The sequence below is a fragment of the Papaver somniferum genome, unplaced genomic scaffold, assembly GCF_003573695.1.
Source record: "Papaver somniferum cultivar HN1 unplaced genomic scaffold, ASM357369v1 unplaced-scaffold_19, whole genome shotgun sequence".
Classification (NCBI taxonomy): Eukaryota; Viridiplantae; Streptophyta; class Magnoliopsida; order Ranunculales; family Papaveraceae; genus Papaver; species Papaver somniferum.
This window is the reverse complement of record NW_020628818.1, coordinates 13,515,733-13,532,633: the sequence shown is the minus strand read 5'-3', so window position 1 is coordinate 13,532,633 and position 16,901 is coordinate 13,515,733. Positions and strand designations below refer to the sequence as shown.

Below are 16,901 nucleotides of genomic sequence, written 5' to 3'. Positions count from 1 at the left end.
CTGAAAGATACAATGGCCTTAATCACTCTTTTTGAGAATGCATCGTTCACTCACTATTATTGTGAGGGTAATTTTGTAGCGGATCAACTTGCCGAGAGCATCTTCAAGAGAGGGTGGATCTATTTATTTTTAGTGACACATAGGATTTTAGACTCCCGTTTGGCGCAAATCCATCTCCAACAGTAGGGTCCTATAAATTAGGAGGGACCAATTACTAAATATGAAGGTGTTCAAGAAAGTGTTATCCACACCTCCGGTTGCACCTCCACGTCATGTTTTTAACCAATTTTCTTTTAATTCCAAGGGTTAAAATTCTCACTGTTGGAGATGGTTTTTTAGATATGAGGTCCTATATTTACTATATGTGTAGACCCCATAAATAAATGGACTAAATAAAAAATCCACATAGGATTTTTTACACCTTTTGTTGGAGATGCTCTAAGAGGTCTACCTCTCCCGATGTTAATCAGGTTTGGGTTGATCGCCCTCCCTCCTTTTTGGTCCTTTTTTTGGTCAGGGGACTGCCTTCCCCGTTGTGTAAAAGCTGTATAGTGTGCCTGTTATAAATACGGGTAGGTAGCTCAGCTGGTCATCCTGTTGTACAAAGGTTTGATGTGTTCCATGAGGTCACAGATTCGAGTCCCCAATGACGCAATACTGCAGAATTGGACATGGAAGGTAGAGTTAGTTTGCGACATTATGAACCCCCATATCCATTTCGATTCCATTGACCGGTTCCTCATGAGGCTCGCTGGTAGACTATTAGCACATCAACCTGTTCAACTAATATAGTAGTACGCTGTTGGAGATCAGCTGTTGCTAAGCTTCCGTCTAGTTTCTCGTAAAAGCACTCTTTATCCCGTAATAAATTTTTTTAAAGAAAAAAGAAAAAGCCTTAACAAATCAAATGCATTTTCTCATCTGACTCGATAGCTACTGAATTAAACATGCTTATAAACAAACAAACCAACTCACTTAAATGCAAGTTAATACCAATTGGTGAATCAGCATTCATCAATAATCAAACACTCTTAGTCATGTGACTCATGTCCAAGAATAATTAAGAACGTATACATACCGTAAGATTGACATGATAGATAGAATACAATCAGTAATACAGTAGTAGTCTGTATAGTCCTCCTTAAGGATGACAAACATCAATTTGGCGGTGCCCAAATTTATACATACTCCGCGTAAAACCGCTATTTACTCCCTTAAATACATCCAACCATTTCTGAACTCCTCTTCTCCCAAAAAATCTCTCTCCCTTTTTCCCAATCTCTGCAAAATTCTCCTTCCAAAAATTTCCTTCTGAAGAAAAATTTCTTCAAAAATGAGTTCATCAACAAAAGTAGATCTAGATGGAAATCCAATCAAAGCAATGACGATCTGTATGATTGGTGCTGGTGGATTCATTGGTTCACATCTCTGTGAAAAATTATTATCTACCACTTCACATACAATCTTAGCTGTTGATGTTTATAATGATAAAATCAAGCATTTGTTAGAACCTGAATCTCTACCATGGAACGGTAGAATTCAATTCCACCGTATCAATATCAAACATGATTCTCGTCTTGAAGGTCTTATCAAAATGGCAGATCTGGTAATTTTTTACCACACTCGGTTTTCTTGATTTTCTTGTGTTTTTTGTTTGATTTTTTGTTAGATCTGAGTTTTTGGAATGTGATTGTTGTAGACGATTAATTTAGCAGCGATCTGTACACCAGCGGATTATAATACTCGTCCTCTTGATACAATTTACAGTAACTTCATTGATGCACTTCCAGTGGTAAGATTTCTAATGAGTATTGTGTATGGTGAATTCTTGATTTTATTGTGATTTATGTGTGGTATTTATTGGACTCTGTTGCGTAATTTTGTAGGTGAAGTATTGTTCAGAGAACAATAAACGATTGATTCACTTTTCCACTTGTGAAATCTATGGAAAGACTATTGGAAGTTTTCTTCCTAAAGATCATCCTCTACGTCAGGTATTGATAAACCTTTATGGTTCTTGCTTTTTTTGTTAGTAATGATGTTGTTTAGTTTAAGTAATTTAGGAATGTATGGTCATGTCTTGAATTTTGCGATATCTCCACATGTTAATTGTGTGGATCCGAGTTGATCTGTTGCTACCCTCTTTGTCTTATTTGGATAATTTGATGCCCAGTACATAGAAAATGTGAGGTTATTATTGTCTTAGCATTTTACTGTTGCATGAGGGATTTGTGGTGAGTTCAGAACTCATGCAATAGACGTTAATTGTGTCCTTTTTGGAAAACATATAGTTTGGTGTTGACAGAGTAGAGTCTATTCTGAATTACCAAGTTCATAGTATCCGGGTAATGCTTTTGTGGATGAGTTCTGTCTTGAAAACAACAGATATAGTAGTCGTAGTTGAATAGTTAACATGTCAATTGTTTCAGGTTTAAGAATGAGTATCTTTGATTTATTAGACATAAGTGAATATATTTCGGGGTTTATTTGAGTAGTTAACATGTCAATTGTCTCAGGTTTAAGAATGAGTATCTATGATTTATTAAACTTTAGTGAGTATGGGTAGTTAGTATGTTTCGAAATTGACATTTGGTCTGGTAAGTTGCAGGGAGGTTGATTGGTTTGTGAAGAACATTACACATTATGTCGTGGTTGCGTCTAACACCAGTTAACATTTTTGTCAGTTTGTTAAACGTTGTTCTTGTGGTCCTAAGCATGAGCCCGAATTGCAAATTAGGTTGAACATTGTTATCTAAGTACATGTGTTTCCTAACTAGTTTGTTATCAATGTTTGTTTGAGTAAAAAACCAAATTAAAACTGGATAATTTATATACGTTAGAATTGTGTCCGTGTCAATACTGCCTGCTGCTTGAGCTGCTAACACCGTTGGCGTTTGTTGCAACCACAGGATCCTGAATTCTTCATCCTTAAGGAAGATGTGTCCCCTTGCATTTTTGGTCCTATTGAGAAGCAGAGGTGGTCCTATGCATGTGCTAAGCAATTGATCGAGAGGCTGATTTATGGTGTGTAGTGGTTTCAGTTCACAAATCCGAAAATAAAAAATTAGTTGATCATGATTCATACTGCTGACATTTTGTCATTTGTTGATGTGTTTCTAGCTGAGGGTGCTGAGAATGGCCTCAAGTTCACCATTGTAAGACCATTCAACTGGATTGGTCCAAGAATGGATTTCATCCCCGGTGTTGATGGTCCAAGCGAGGGTGTTCCTAGAGTTCTTGCTTGCTTCAGTAACGTAAGTGAAATGCGGTGACATGTTTCAACTTGAAAGATCCATACACCATTTTCTGTTTGTCTGAATTATTTGACACATCTTTCCTCCTTTTGCAGAATCTCCTACGTGGTGAGCCACTCAAGCTTGTAGATGGTGGGGAGTCACAGAGGACCTTCATCTACATTAAGGACGCTATTGAAGCTGTCATGTTGATGATTGTAAGCCTCTACTATGCTCTTCTGGCTTTCATTTTACACATGTTGCATAAGTTCTTTATTTTTTCCATGCTGTTTAGCATAACAACTAATTAAAAAGAGCTTTGCAGGAAAACCCAGCTAGAGCCAATGGTCAGATCTTCAATGTTGGTAATCCTAACAACGAAGTAACTGTTAAGCAACTGGCAGAAATGATGACCGAGGTATATTTGTAACTATGATGCTAATTCTTTATGGTGTTTGCTATGTTTGCGATATATTTTGCTCTGTGCACCAGTCTTAATTGTTGGTCTCCTGCATTCTCTAGGTGTATTCTAAAGTAAGTGGAGAACCCAGTCTGGAGTCCCCAACAATTGATGTTAGCTCTAAAGAGTTTTATGGTGAAGGCTACGATGACAGTGACAAGCGAATCCCTGACATGACCATAATTAATAAACAGCTTGGTACCGCCCTCTCTCTCTGTATAATCACACGCGCACACACTGTTAGACACTTGTGCTGTTACAAATTCCTTTGTTTATCTCATTCCTTTTAAAAGTGAGAGGATGTTAATGAAGTTTGTTGTGCATTTCCAGGCTGGAACCCTAAGACATCTCTTTGGGACTTGCTTGAATCTACTCTTACATACCAGCACACGACTTATGCAGAGGCTGTGAAGCAGGCCATTGCAAAACCAACATCAAGCTAAATGATATTCCAGTTAAATTGATGTGTGGGTTGATTGTAATTCTCTTCACTCAAAAGAGCAGATGTTGGCTGGAAAAGGAGACCTATTCTTTTTGAAGGAAAGCATACGTAATATTTTAAATGCTTCGAATAGTACCAAGATTGTTTCTTCTTTTTTCTATTTGTACCCAGCAGAGGTTATCAGTAGTATCTCAGAAATTTGTTACTTCTAAACTCAAATTCTTAAGAAGTTAGAGAGGGCTAGTAGTATCTTATGCTGACAGGGTACCCCTTTCTCCGCATCTTCTCCACAGTATGTTGGGTGACGTACCTTTCTTATGGTTTACAGTTTCTCTCGTTTTCTAGAAGGGTTTTGCTTACGTCTCATTCCCTCTCAAGGGCTGTGTTGTATCTTTCTACATTTTTCTTAACCAACTTAAATTTTTAAGTTCATTTCTTTATCTGTTTAAATATATTGTTAGTATTAAAATTTTAGCACATGTTTTTTCTTCTAATTTCTATCAATTTATCTAGCCTTCCGTTTTCTTGACATACAAACAAAAGCGTCTTACCTCATGCCTCCCCCCATATCATTTGGAAACCTTTAGTGATTCTACTGTCTGGTTAGTAGGAATTTATAATAAATGGATATAGAAACATCAGTATCAGATCCCTCCTTAATAATAAGGGAATAAAGTAAAGATTGCGAGTTATTTTATCTATAGACAACACTATCTCAATTAGCGATTTTCTGAGATCCTAATCTCAGTTCTAGGGCATGTTTTTTCAAAATCCTTAAGCAGTTGCAAGTTTTTCAGTGTGACAATTAAAACTTCCCTCCTTTTCCTCCTCGGAAACATCCAATAATACCAACTCAATTGCAATAATATGACGGTCATTTTTTATCTTTGCATTCGCTCCTTCCAAAGCCTTGTATACCATAGGATACGGAATGACGGATCACCCGATTCTAATTGATGAATAACTTCAATTCTTTCAAATTCCCTTTATTCTAATTCTTTCAGCATTGTCCCTGATAGAAATGTTGAATGGTATTGATCAGTTGAATTAAGTTTTGATAAAAACAGATACAGAGCGAGAGAGCCTTATATAGGCAGTTACAGACAGACTGTAATATCTGACACAGACAGACTGTCAAAGACGGTTACAGTTAAAAAACAGAAAAGTAAATGCGTGTTTAACGCACTACAATCACTCAGACTCTCTATCACTCAGACAGATAGAAAACTCCGCTAATTATTCTGACACACCCCCTCAAGATGATAATGTTGGAAACATAACGGTTTGATACCCAAAGATAGAAAACTAGGATGAGTGAGGCCCTTGGTGAATAAATCTGCAATCTGTTGTGCAGATGAAACATGACTGATGCTGAGAAAAGCAGAACTCACTAGTTCTCTGATAAAATGGTAATCAATTTCAACATGCTTTGTTCTTGCATGAAAAACTGGATTGTAAGCTAGAATGTGTGCAGAAGTATTATCACAATATTACACAGATGGATGCTGTAAAGAGATGCCCAGTTCATTCAAGAGAAAAGATATCCACACAACCTCAGCAGCTGCAGCTGCCATGGGCTTATATTCTGCTTCAGCTGAGGATTTGGACACTGTTGGCTGCTTCTTGGAAGACCAGGATACTAAAGAGGATCCCAGAAAAACACAAAAGCCAGACGTAGACCTTCTAGTGTCTGGACAACCATCCCAATCTGAGTCACTGTAAGCAGTTACTGAAGAAGTATTACCTGCTGATAGAAGTATGCCAGACCCAACAGTTCCTTTCAAGTACCTCAATATCCTTTTTGCTAATAACAGATGTTCAGAAGTAGTAGTATGCATGTATTGAGCTGCATGTTGACTACAAAACAAATGTCAGGTCTTGTTATTTTCAAGTACTCAAGACCTCCTACCATACTCCTGTAAATACCAACATCTGAAAGAGGAACACCGGTTGATATAGAAAGTCTTGGACCATGAAGAACTGGTGTGTTAGCAGGCTTGCAGGTGAGCATGTCAAATTTCTGAAGCAAATCAATGGTGTACTTCTTCTGAGACAACAGTAGCTGAGATGAATTATTCTGAAAAGATGCTTCAATTCCTAGAAAATAGTGGAGCATGAAAGAGCGGGGGTCTAACAACCACACCCAATATTTCGCTTAGCAATTTGTATGGACAAACTCCAATATACTTTCAAGAGAATCAACTAGACAGTCAGACTCATTCTTAAGAAAAATATATCAAAGAGTTATATCTTAAAATAGGAATTTGCGAGCCCGATTGAATATAAGAAATAATTTGGATGGTATCAAAAACAAATATCCAAGTGTCAATCAATTTAATCAACAACCAAAGGTAGGATTCACAATTGATTGAACTTACGCACAACCTGTGATATTTCAATTATATAAATAAATATAATGCGGAAAATAAATAACACAGTCACCAGAAGTTTTGTTAACGAGGAAACCGCAAATGCAGAAAAATCCCGGGACCTAGTCCATATTTGAACACCACACTGTATTAAGCCGCTAAAGACACTACCCTACTCCAAGTTAACTTCGGACTGGAATGTAGTTGAGCCCTAACCAATATCACATTGATCAAGGTACAGTCGTGTTCCTTACGACTCTAGAACTACATCAGATTCTCCGCACTTGATTCCCTTAGCTGATCTCACCCACAACTAAGAGTTGCTACGACCCAAAGTCGAAGACTTGATAAACAAATATGTATCACAGAGAAAAGTCTATTGTATAGATAAATGTATGAGTTTTGTTTTGTCTTTTGATAAATCAAGGTGAACAGGAACCAATTGATATACCAGACTTATATTCCCGAAGAACAACCTATAAATATCAATCACCTCACAATAATATTAATCGTATGGTAGCTAAAAAAGATATTGTGGAATCACAAACGATGAGACGAAGATGTTTGGGAATTCTTTTTATCTTTCCTATCAGAGATCAATCTCGAGCAAATCTTAGAGAAGATAATACTCAATAAGATAACACATGCAAGATCAGAACACGCAACTACAGAGAAAGTAGTTAAGTCTGGCTTCACAATCCCAATGAAGTCTTCAATTCGTTAACCTACATGGTTTCGTGAAAAACCTAAGGTTAAAGTAGAATCGACTCTAGTCGCAACTAGTATCACACATGAGGTGTGGGGATTAGACTTCCCAGTTCCTAGAGTTCTCCTTTATATAGTTTTCAAATCAGGGTTTGCAATCTAAGTTACTTTGGTAATAAAGCATTCAATATTCACCGTCAGATGAAAACCTGATTAGACTCAAGCTAATATCTTTAAACCGTTAGACCGAACTTAGCTTGTTACACACAAATGAAAAGTGACTTCATTTAGATATGAGTAACCATACCTAAACGTGTGCACCTTTGTTGGCTCAACATTAGTTAACCGAAGTTAGCCATATGAAAACCCTATTCATCTTAACCACAACTAGTTCAAAGGACTCAATTGAAACTAGTTATAGAGTTGTTTAATTGTTTATATTCTCATAGAAGTATACAAGACACAATTGAAACAAAATCGGTTTGATTCACTCGAATCAATTCATGAACATTATAGCCACGGTTTACAAAAGATTCCATTCCTTATTATATATATGTATTGGTTCATGACACAACCGATTCTAGAACTTAACCCACTCAAGTATGCAAACGGGTATGCATACTTAAGTAGCCGGACTTGGACTGTGTCCGACAGTATGCGAACGGGTATGCATACTATCACACATCCAAAACAACAGTTGAATTAGTATGAGCACGGGTACGCATATACTAGTTCCCGGAATTCAACCGGGTTTGCCAATACGCGTACGGGTACGCATACTAAGGCTCCCGGACTTTCCATGACCTCGCCAGTACGCATACATGTATGCATACTATACCGGTCTTGGATCAACATATATGCAAGTACGCATACTATGTCTATAATCCAATTATGTTTGAGTGTTCTAAACTCTATTTTAATCATTGAAACATTCTTATAGGATGAAAATAATTGTTCTCACAAACTATTAGCATCAAAGCAATTTTAAAGTTATTGAAATAATCAATACGAAACATTCCAGGTCTACATCAAATGACTGTCTTACACAAATCATGTAAGATGTTACCAGGCGATTCGCACATGATCATCTTTTGACTTGCGTCTAGAATATAAGATGAACTTGGTTAAAGAGAAATCTCACCAACACATATTTCGAGAAATATGTAAGCGAGTTAAACTTAGCTCGAAGTATCAAATGTGCATAATCAAATACTATATAGTAATACGACTTTTGTCTCAAGAAGGAGATAGAGCAGAAATAGTCTTTCTGAGTGACAGATGAGTTTAAGTCTCCACATACCTTTTGTTGATGAAGTTCCACAAGCTCTCCTTAGTAGTTCTTTGTCTTCAATTGATGAACACCGTGAAGTCTAAAACTCAACTACACAATCTATCCTAGTCTGAGACATCACTATCAGTAGACTATAAATCAAGACTTATAGTTTTGATCACTATACTTGACAAACAAGATTGAGATATCAACGCTTGCTAGTTCGACCGAGCAGTGCTCTAACAATATCCGCCTTGTCAATTTTAGTGACAAAACTATCAATACATATAGATTATAAAATAAATAAAACTTTGTAGATTCTCATCCAAATGCTTGATGTCCTTGGTTCTTCAACATTTCTCGAAATCTTCGTCACTTCCAAATACTCCAGTGATTCTGAACGTATTCAACTCAATATCATAGTTGTTGAAGATCCGTGGCGATAACATTGAGAAAACAATTGCTCTCAATCATTGTTATACAGTGTCATAGTATTATTACACAACATCAAAGTCCAATTGTATTACAACTTTTACAACAATACTATGGTGATATGTATCACTCCCCCTTAGTCAATACTTCATATCACATGAAAACCACTCCCTCTTACATAATGATCCGTAAACCATATGTATTTGTAGTGTGAACTACACATTAATTCTCCCTCCTTTTGTCAGTATAAATTGGCAAAGATACGAAAACTAGTGGGATCCTAATGAAATTTCCGTAGAAATACTTCATGACCAAAAGAGAACATATCAACTTTGTTTTGATGATTTCACATAGTGGAAACTAGTCTATTCATCGAGGAGTTTATAAAGATACAAGAAAAACTCCTACAATATTCCACAACAGCACTCCCCACAAAGATTTGGCGATTAAGCACAAGTTCAAAAAGAACTCTCCCCCATAAAATGTCATTCATGAAAGAACAACAAGGGCGACCTTACTTTCACAACGAAATAAGGATTTCTTTGGACATTAACAAATCACATGAAACATAATTTTGTATTTAAAATACTCAATTAAATTAACCACAAGAGAACCATGATTAATTTAATCGGAAATGCTCAACATAAGAGAACTTACGGAGCACACAGTATATTCACAAGAAATGGATTAGGAAAATATCAATACTGTGGAATATTTAAAGATTTATTCTATTTTTCATCAATATTAGCATAATGACATGAAATAGACTTAATCTTTGTAAACACAAGTTCATCCTATCTTCCGTCAATATTTGCATAATGACATAGTAGGTTTAACTTTTGTTGTCAAAAGTTCATTATATCTTTTATCAATAAAGACATATGATAGACTTAAGTTTTGAGCAAATATTGGAAATCATAGTTCATGGAACCAAACACATATATCCCATAACAAGTTGCAATATATAAAAACCATAAAGATTAATACCGCAAAATCATCTTCCAAATAAACTTTAGAATTTAAGTGAATAAATCTCAAAACATTGCAAGATGAAAATCATTGGCAATATCTACGTGTACTCAAAATAATTGCTGTTCCAAACCCTAGTTATATTTCTTATACACACAAGAATAAATTCTCATAAGAATTTTCCTAGACACAACACAAAGAAAAAATAACTCCTAGGAAGAACATAACCGAAAGTCATCAGACATGACCAGCAACCAGAGATCGAACATAAACAAGTTCATCAGTTGCTTTCCTCAGTTCGTTTTTCAGAAACTCAAGATTCTTTGTTGCAATACCAAGTTTTTCAAGCATGACCTCAAAATATCGAAGAAGATTCCCTGCTAGTTGAGATGACATCTGAACTGGAAGTTTGTTTTCATGATCAATATCATGATAGCAAGTTATGAAAACAGAGTTCTCGTAAAACTCTATACCCTTGCCCTTGTCAACTTTGTCTTCCTTTTTGCATCCATCTATTATGCACACCACAAAAATTCAACAAAACTTTTGATGTTACTGAACATGTATGTATCAGAAGATAAACCAACATTATACATATGTATAAAAAATATGAGTGCTTCATAGGGAAACCCTAGGTTTACTTGTATACATTCGGTAAGGGTCGGATGCACGTATGCTCATGTTTATGACCCCGATTCAAAACCAAGAGAGTAATGATGCCTCATTTAGAAGTACTTTTGGTAGAAAATCAAAGACAAATTCTAAACTCATTGACAGACAATCTTAGTTCTAAAGAGCATAAGATAATTGTTGATAAGCAACAACCCACTAGTCACTGGGAAGAAAAAAAAAGTTTTAAAGGTAAGAAACAAATAAAATGTTCTCAAGAGTTATGTAATAATATATTGGAAAAGGACTCAACAGTAAACATATCATTTTTTCCCTTTTTTTTTAAAAAAAACAAAAATAATACAATAGAGACCACTTTCTCAAGACAAAAGTACTTCTTGAGAGTTATGATCATCCTCATACAATTTCAAGGAGGATGCTCTTTTGAGCAGTCAAGTTGTATTTTGATGAGCACAATATTGTTCATCAGGGATATTGACATTTTCCATTTTTCTTTCTTGAGGTTCTTCAGAAAAAACAATAGGGTTAGTCAAAAAAGAATTATCAAGCGGAGGGCAAGAGATACCTAAGGCTGCCGCATTCCTTGCATTCTTAATACTGCGTTTGAGTCTATTATACTTTTCTTGAGCTCCGGAACACGATTATTTGATGTGAATGTAATCTGGGGCAGACATTTGAGATTCAATACTTTCCTCAATGGGAGGCAAGGAGCTTGAACATTTCTTCTTCCTTTGATGACTTTTTCTCTTCACAGGGTGATATGAAGAGTCAGTCGTCCATATGACATTATTCCCTTTACAATTTTTAACAGGTTTTGCGTCATATTTAAAATCAAGAATCCACTCATCAAAACACTCTTTTTGATTACAGACAAGACCTTTTACTCCAGCAAAATGAGAAGTATGCTTGATTACTTATTTAGACATCCATTCAATAATGTTAAAAAGTTTTTCATTATGCAGTCGAAAACGACATCTCCTTTCAAGCTAAACTTTGTTCCCACAATAGTAACAGTTGTAGGGAATGTTTATGACTGTTCTCAAATGAGCTGTTTTCAAAGGTGGACAAACTTTGTTCATAGGAACATCAGCTGTTGAAGGAAGTTTTTCACTTGGGAACTTGTTGTTAGCACAGATAAAATTGATCTTACTAGTAATTGAACGTTTATTTATTTATAGCCCAGACCACGTGTATCACGATGTTCTTTACATGCTCCCAACATAGTGGATAATTTTGTAGAGCTAGCATTGAATCTTTTCAGATTCTCTTCCAGTGAATTGACCTTATCAAGAGTAGCAGCTAGATCAGCCCCCAATTGTTTTTCTCTGACGAGAAGGATGATTTCTCTGTCGTTAAAACATTTTTGTTGAGATTCATATCTTGCTTCAGTTTCTGCAAGTCTTTCTTTCAATAGAAAGAGATTTCGACGAAGTTTATCACATTCAAAACTCTTTGAACGCACATCTTCTTCACGATCTTTAAAAATAGATTGTAACAGTTTTTAATCACAATCATATCCCCTAAAGAGTTTTCTCAATTACCTATTTTCTTGACAGAGAGGAGTCAGATATTCAGCCAAGCAAGTTGTAGACTTTTTTTCTTTAAGATATGGTCAAAAAGCTTGATATATTGTGAGACTTGCTCATCAAGATCTTGTCCCTCTGCAGAGTCACTTTCATCTGAAAGGTTATCCAACTGTTCATCTAGGCATTTTTCCCAGTCGAACATAGTTTTAGTCAGTGGACAAGATAAGAAATATTTCTCAGGGGACTCAAGACTTTGGACCAAATCAGAGAGCTTCAGAACTGGTGTTGCGTTGTTAGAGATAACACTATTGTTCATAGAGTTAGATCACTACAAACACAGACTTGTAAGGTCTTAAACGTGTTTGCCTACTCTGATACCAAATGAAAAAGCGGGGGTATAACAACCACAACCAATATTTTGCTTAGCAATCTGTATAGACAAACTCCAATATACTTTCAAGAGAATCAACTATACAGTCAGACTAAATCTTAAGAAAAGTATATCAAAGAGTTATATCTCAATTTCTCAATTAAATCTGCAATCAAACAAATAGGAATTTGCGAGCCCGATTGAATATAAAAATTAACTTGGATGGTACAAAAACCAATATCCAAGTGTCAATCAATTTAATCAACAACCAAAGGTCGGATTCAAAATTGATTGAACTTACGTACAACCTATGATATTTCAATTATATAAAGAAATATAATGAGGAAAATAAATAACACAGACACTAGAAGTTTTGTTAACGAGGAAATCGCAAATGCAGAAAGACGCCGGGACCTAGTCCAGATTTGAACACCATATTGTATTAAGCCGCTACAGACACTAGCATACTCCAAGTTAACTTCGGACTGGAATGTAGTTGAGCCCTAACCAATATCACATTGATCAAGGCACAGTCGAGTTTCTTACGCCTCTAGAACCACACAGGATTCTGCGCACTTGATTCCCTTAGCTGATCTTACCCACAACTAAGAGTTGCTACAACCCAAAGTCGAAGACTTGATAAACAAATCTGTCTCACACAGAAAAGTCTATTGTAATAAACCTCTGAGTTTTGTTCCGTATTTTGATAAATCAAGGTGAACAGGAACCAATTGGTATACCAGACTTATATTCCCGAAGAACAGCCTAGAAATATCAATCACCTCACAATAATCTTAATCATATGGTAGCAAAACAAGATATTGTGGAATCACAAACGATGAGACGAATATGTTTGTGACTACTTTTTACTTTGCCTATCGCAGATCAATCTAGAGAAAATCTTAGATAAGATAGTACTCAATACGGTAGAACGGGGCAATATCAGAACGCGCAATTACATAGAAAATAGTTGGGTCTAGCTTCATAAGCCCAATGAAGTCTTCAAGCCGTTAAAATACAGGGTTTCGTGAAAAACATAAGGTTAAAGGAGAATCGACTCTAGTCGCAACTAGTATCACACACGAGGTGTGGGGATTAGGTTTCCCGGTTGCTAGAGTTCTCCTTTATATAGTTTTCAAATCAGGGTTTGCAATCTAAGTTACCTTGATAACAAAGCATTCAATATTAATAGTTAGATAAAAACCTGAACAGGCTCAAGATAATATATTTCAACCGTTAGATCGAACTTATCTTGTTATACACAAATGAAAAGTGACTTCATTTAGATTTGAGTAACCGTACCTAATAGTGTGCACCTTTGTTGGCTCAACAATATTTAACCGAAGTTAGCCATATGAACATTTTCATATCAATCTTATTCATCTTAAGCACAACTAGTTCAATTGAAACTAGTTATAAAGTTGTTTAATTGTTTATATTCTCATAGAAGTATACAAGACACGATTGACGCAAAATCAGTTTGATTCACTCGAATCAATTCATGAATATTATAGCCACGATTTGCAAAATATTGCGTTCCTTATTGTATATAAATGTATTGGTTCATGATACAACCGATTCTAGAACTTAACCCACTCAAGTATGCAAACTGGTACGCATACTTAAGTAGCCGGACTTGGACTGTGTCCGACAATATGCGAACGGGTACGCATACTATCACACATCCAAAATACTAGTTGAATTAGTACGCATATGGGTACGCATACACTAGTTACCGGACTTCAACCGAGTTCGCCAGTACTCGTACGGATATGCATACCAAGGCTCCCGGACTTTACCTGACCTCGCCAGTAAGCATACGGGTATGGATACTATACCGGTCTTGGATCAACGTATATGCAAGTACACATACTATGTCTATAATCCAATTATGGTTAAGTGTTATAAACTCTATTTCAATCATTGAAACATTCTTAGAGTCTGACAACAATTGTTTTCATAAAGTATTAACATCAAAGCAATTTTCAAGTTATTGAAATAAACAATATGAAACATTCCAGGTCTACATCAAATGACTGGCTCATACAAATCATGTAAGATGTTACCAGGCGATTTTAACATGATCATCTTTTGACTTGCGTCAAGAATATAAGATGAACTTGGTTCAAGCGAAAGCTTACCAACACATATTCCGAAAAATATATGAGAGAGTTAAACTTAGCTCGAAGTATCAAATGTGTATAATCGTATACTATATAGTAATACGACTTTTGTCCCAAGAAGGAGATAGAGCAGAAATAGTCTTTCTGAGTGATAGATGAGTTTTAGTCTCCACATACCTTTTGTTGATGGAGTTTCACAAGCTCTCCTTAGTAGTTCTTCGTCTTCAATCGATGGACGCCGTGAAGTATAAATCTCAACTACAGAATCTATCCTAGTCCTAGACATCATTATAAGTAGACTAGAAATCAAGACTTATAATTTTGATCACTAAACCTGACAACCAATCTTGAGATAACAACGCTTGCGAGTTCGACCGATCAGTGCTCTAACAATCTCCCTCTTTGCCAATTTTAGTGAAAAACTATCAATACATATGGATTATAAAATAAATAAAACTTTGTAGATTCTCATCCAAATGCTTGATCTCCTTGGTTCTTCAACATTACTCGAAATCTTCATCACTTCCAAGTACTCCAGTGATTCTGAACGTATTCATCTCAGTATCATAGTTGTTGAAGATCCGTGGCGATGAAAATGAGAAAACAGTTGCTCTCAATCATTGTTATACAGTGTCATAGTATTATTACACATCATCAAAGTCCAATTGTATCACAACTTTGACAACAATACTGTGGTGATATGTATCACTCCCCCTTAGTCAATACTTCATCTCACATGAAAACCACTCCCCCTTACATAATGATCCGTAAACCATATGTATTTGTAGTGTGAACTACACATTAATTGTCCCCCTTTTTGTCAATATAAATTGGCAAAGGTACGAAAACTAGTGGGATCCTAATGAAATTTCTATAGAGATACTTCATGACCAAAAGAGAATATATCAACTTTGTTTCGATGATTTCACATAGGTAAAACTAGTATATTCATCAAGGAGTTTATAAAGATACAAGAAAAACTCCTACAATATTCCACAGCCGCACTCCCCACAAAGATTTGGCAATTAAGCACAAGAACTCTCCCCCATAAAATGTCATTCACGAAAGAACAACAAGAGCGACCTTACTTTCACAACAAAATAAGGATTTCTTTGGACATTAACAAATCACATGAAACATGAATTTGGATCCAAAATACTCAATTAAATTAACCACAAGAGAACCCATGATTAATTTAATCGGAAATGCTCAATATAAGAGAACTTACGGAGCATACAGTATATTCACAAGAAATGGATTAGGAAAAGATCAATACTGTGGAATATTCAAATATTTATTCTATTTTTCATCAATATTAGCATAATGACATGAAATAGACTTAATCTTTGTAAACAAAAGTTCATCCTATCTTCCATCAATATTTTCATAATGATATAATAGGTTTAACTTTTGTTGTCAAAAGTTCATTCTATGTTTTTTCAATAAAGACATATGATAGACTTAACTTTTGAGAAAATATGGGACAATCATAGTTCACGGACGCAAACACATATATCCTATAACAAGTTGCAATATATAAAAACCATAAAGATTAATACCGCAAAATCATCTTACAAATAAGCTTTAGAATTTAAGTGATTAAATCTTAAAAAATTGCAAGATGAAACTCGTTGGCAATAGCTATATGTACTCATAATAATTGCTATTCAATACCCTAGTTATCCTTCTTAAAACACAAGAATAAATTCTCATAAGAAGTTTTCTAGACACAACACAAAGAAAAAATAAATCTTAGGAAGAACACAACCGAAGTTCATCAGACATAACCAGCAACTAGAGATCGAACATAAACAAGTTCATCTGTTGCCTTCCTCAGTTCGTTTTTCAGAAACTCAAGATTCTTTGTTGCAATTCCAAGTTTTTCACGCACGACCTCAAAATCTCGAAGAAGATTCCCTGCCAGTTGAGATGATATCTGAACTGGAAGTTTGTTTTCATGATCAATAGCATGAAAGCAAGTTATGAAAACAGGGTTCTCGTGAAATTCTATACCCTTTCCCTTGTTAACTTTGTCTTCCTTTTTGCATCCATCTATTGTGCACACCACAAAACATTCAACAGAATTTTTGATGTTACTGAACGTGTATGTATCAGAAGAGAAACCAACATGATACATATGTATAATAATATGAGTGCTTCATAGGTAAACCCTAGGGTTACTCGTATACTTTCGGTATGGGTCGGATGCACGTACGCTCATGGTTACGACCCAAGTTCAAAACCAAGAGAGTAATGGTGCCTCATTTAGAAGTATTTTTGGTAAAAAATCAAAGACAACTTGTAAACACATTGACAGACAATCTTAGTTCTAAAGAGCATAAGATAATTGTTGATAAGCAATAACCCACTTG

The 16,901-nt window shown here is 35.6% G+C and overlaps 1 protein-coding gene across 1 annotated transcript; it reads left to right on the top strand.

Annotated features, from left to right (window-relative positions):
* Positions 1-1,219: 1,219 nt before the first annotated feature.
* On the top strand, positions 1,220-4,612 carry LOC113338677 (UDP-D-apiose/UDP-D-xylose synthase 2-like). The gene is made up of 9 exons (XM_026584047.1): positions 1,220-1,606; positions 1,700-1,792; positions 1,887-1,994; positions 2,910-3,024; positions 3,121-3,254; positions 3,350-3,451; positions 3,559-3,651; positions 3,756-3,891; positions 4,024-4,612. Exons 1-9 carry the CDS (start codon positions 1,334-1,336, stop codon positions 4,134-4,136), a joined length of 1,167 nt encoding a protein of 388 aa, XP_026439832.1. The 5' UTR covers positions 1,220-1,333; the 3' UTR covers positions 4,137-4,612.
* Positions 4,613-16,901: the final 12,289 nt, after the last annotated feature.

What these genes read in the sequence shown, in the direction of transcription:
- LOC113338677 (XM_026584047.1), top strand. Translation starts at nt 1,334, where the DNA reads ATGAGTTCATCAACAAAAGTAGATCTAGATGGAAATCCAATCAAAGCA. An exon ending in AAGATCATCCTCTACGTCAG is followed by an intron (nt 1,995 to 2,909) that starts GTATTGATAAAC and finishes TTGCAACCACAG; the next exon opens with GATCCTGAATTCTTCATCCT. An exon ending in CATAATTAATAAACAGCTTG is followed by an intron (nt 3,892 to 4,023) that starts GTACCGCCCTCT and finishes GTGCATTTCCAG; the next exon opens with GCTGGAACCCTAAGACATCT.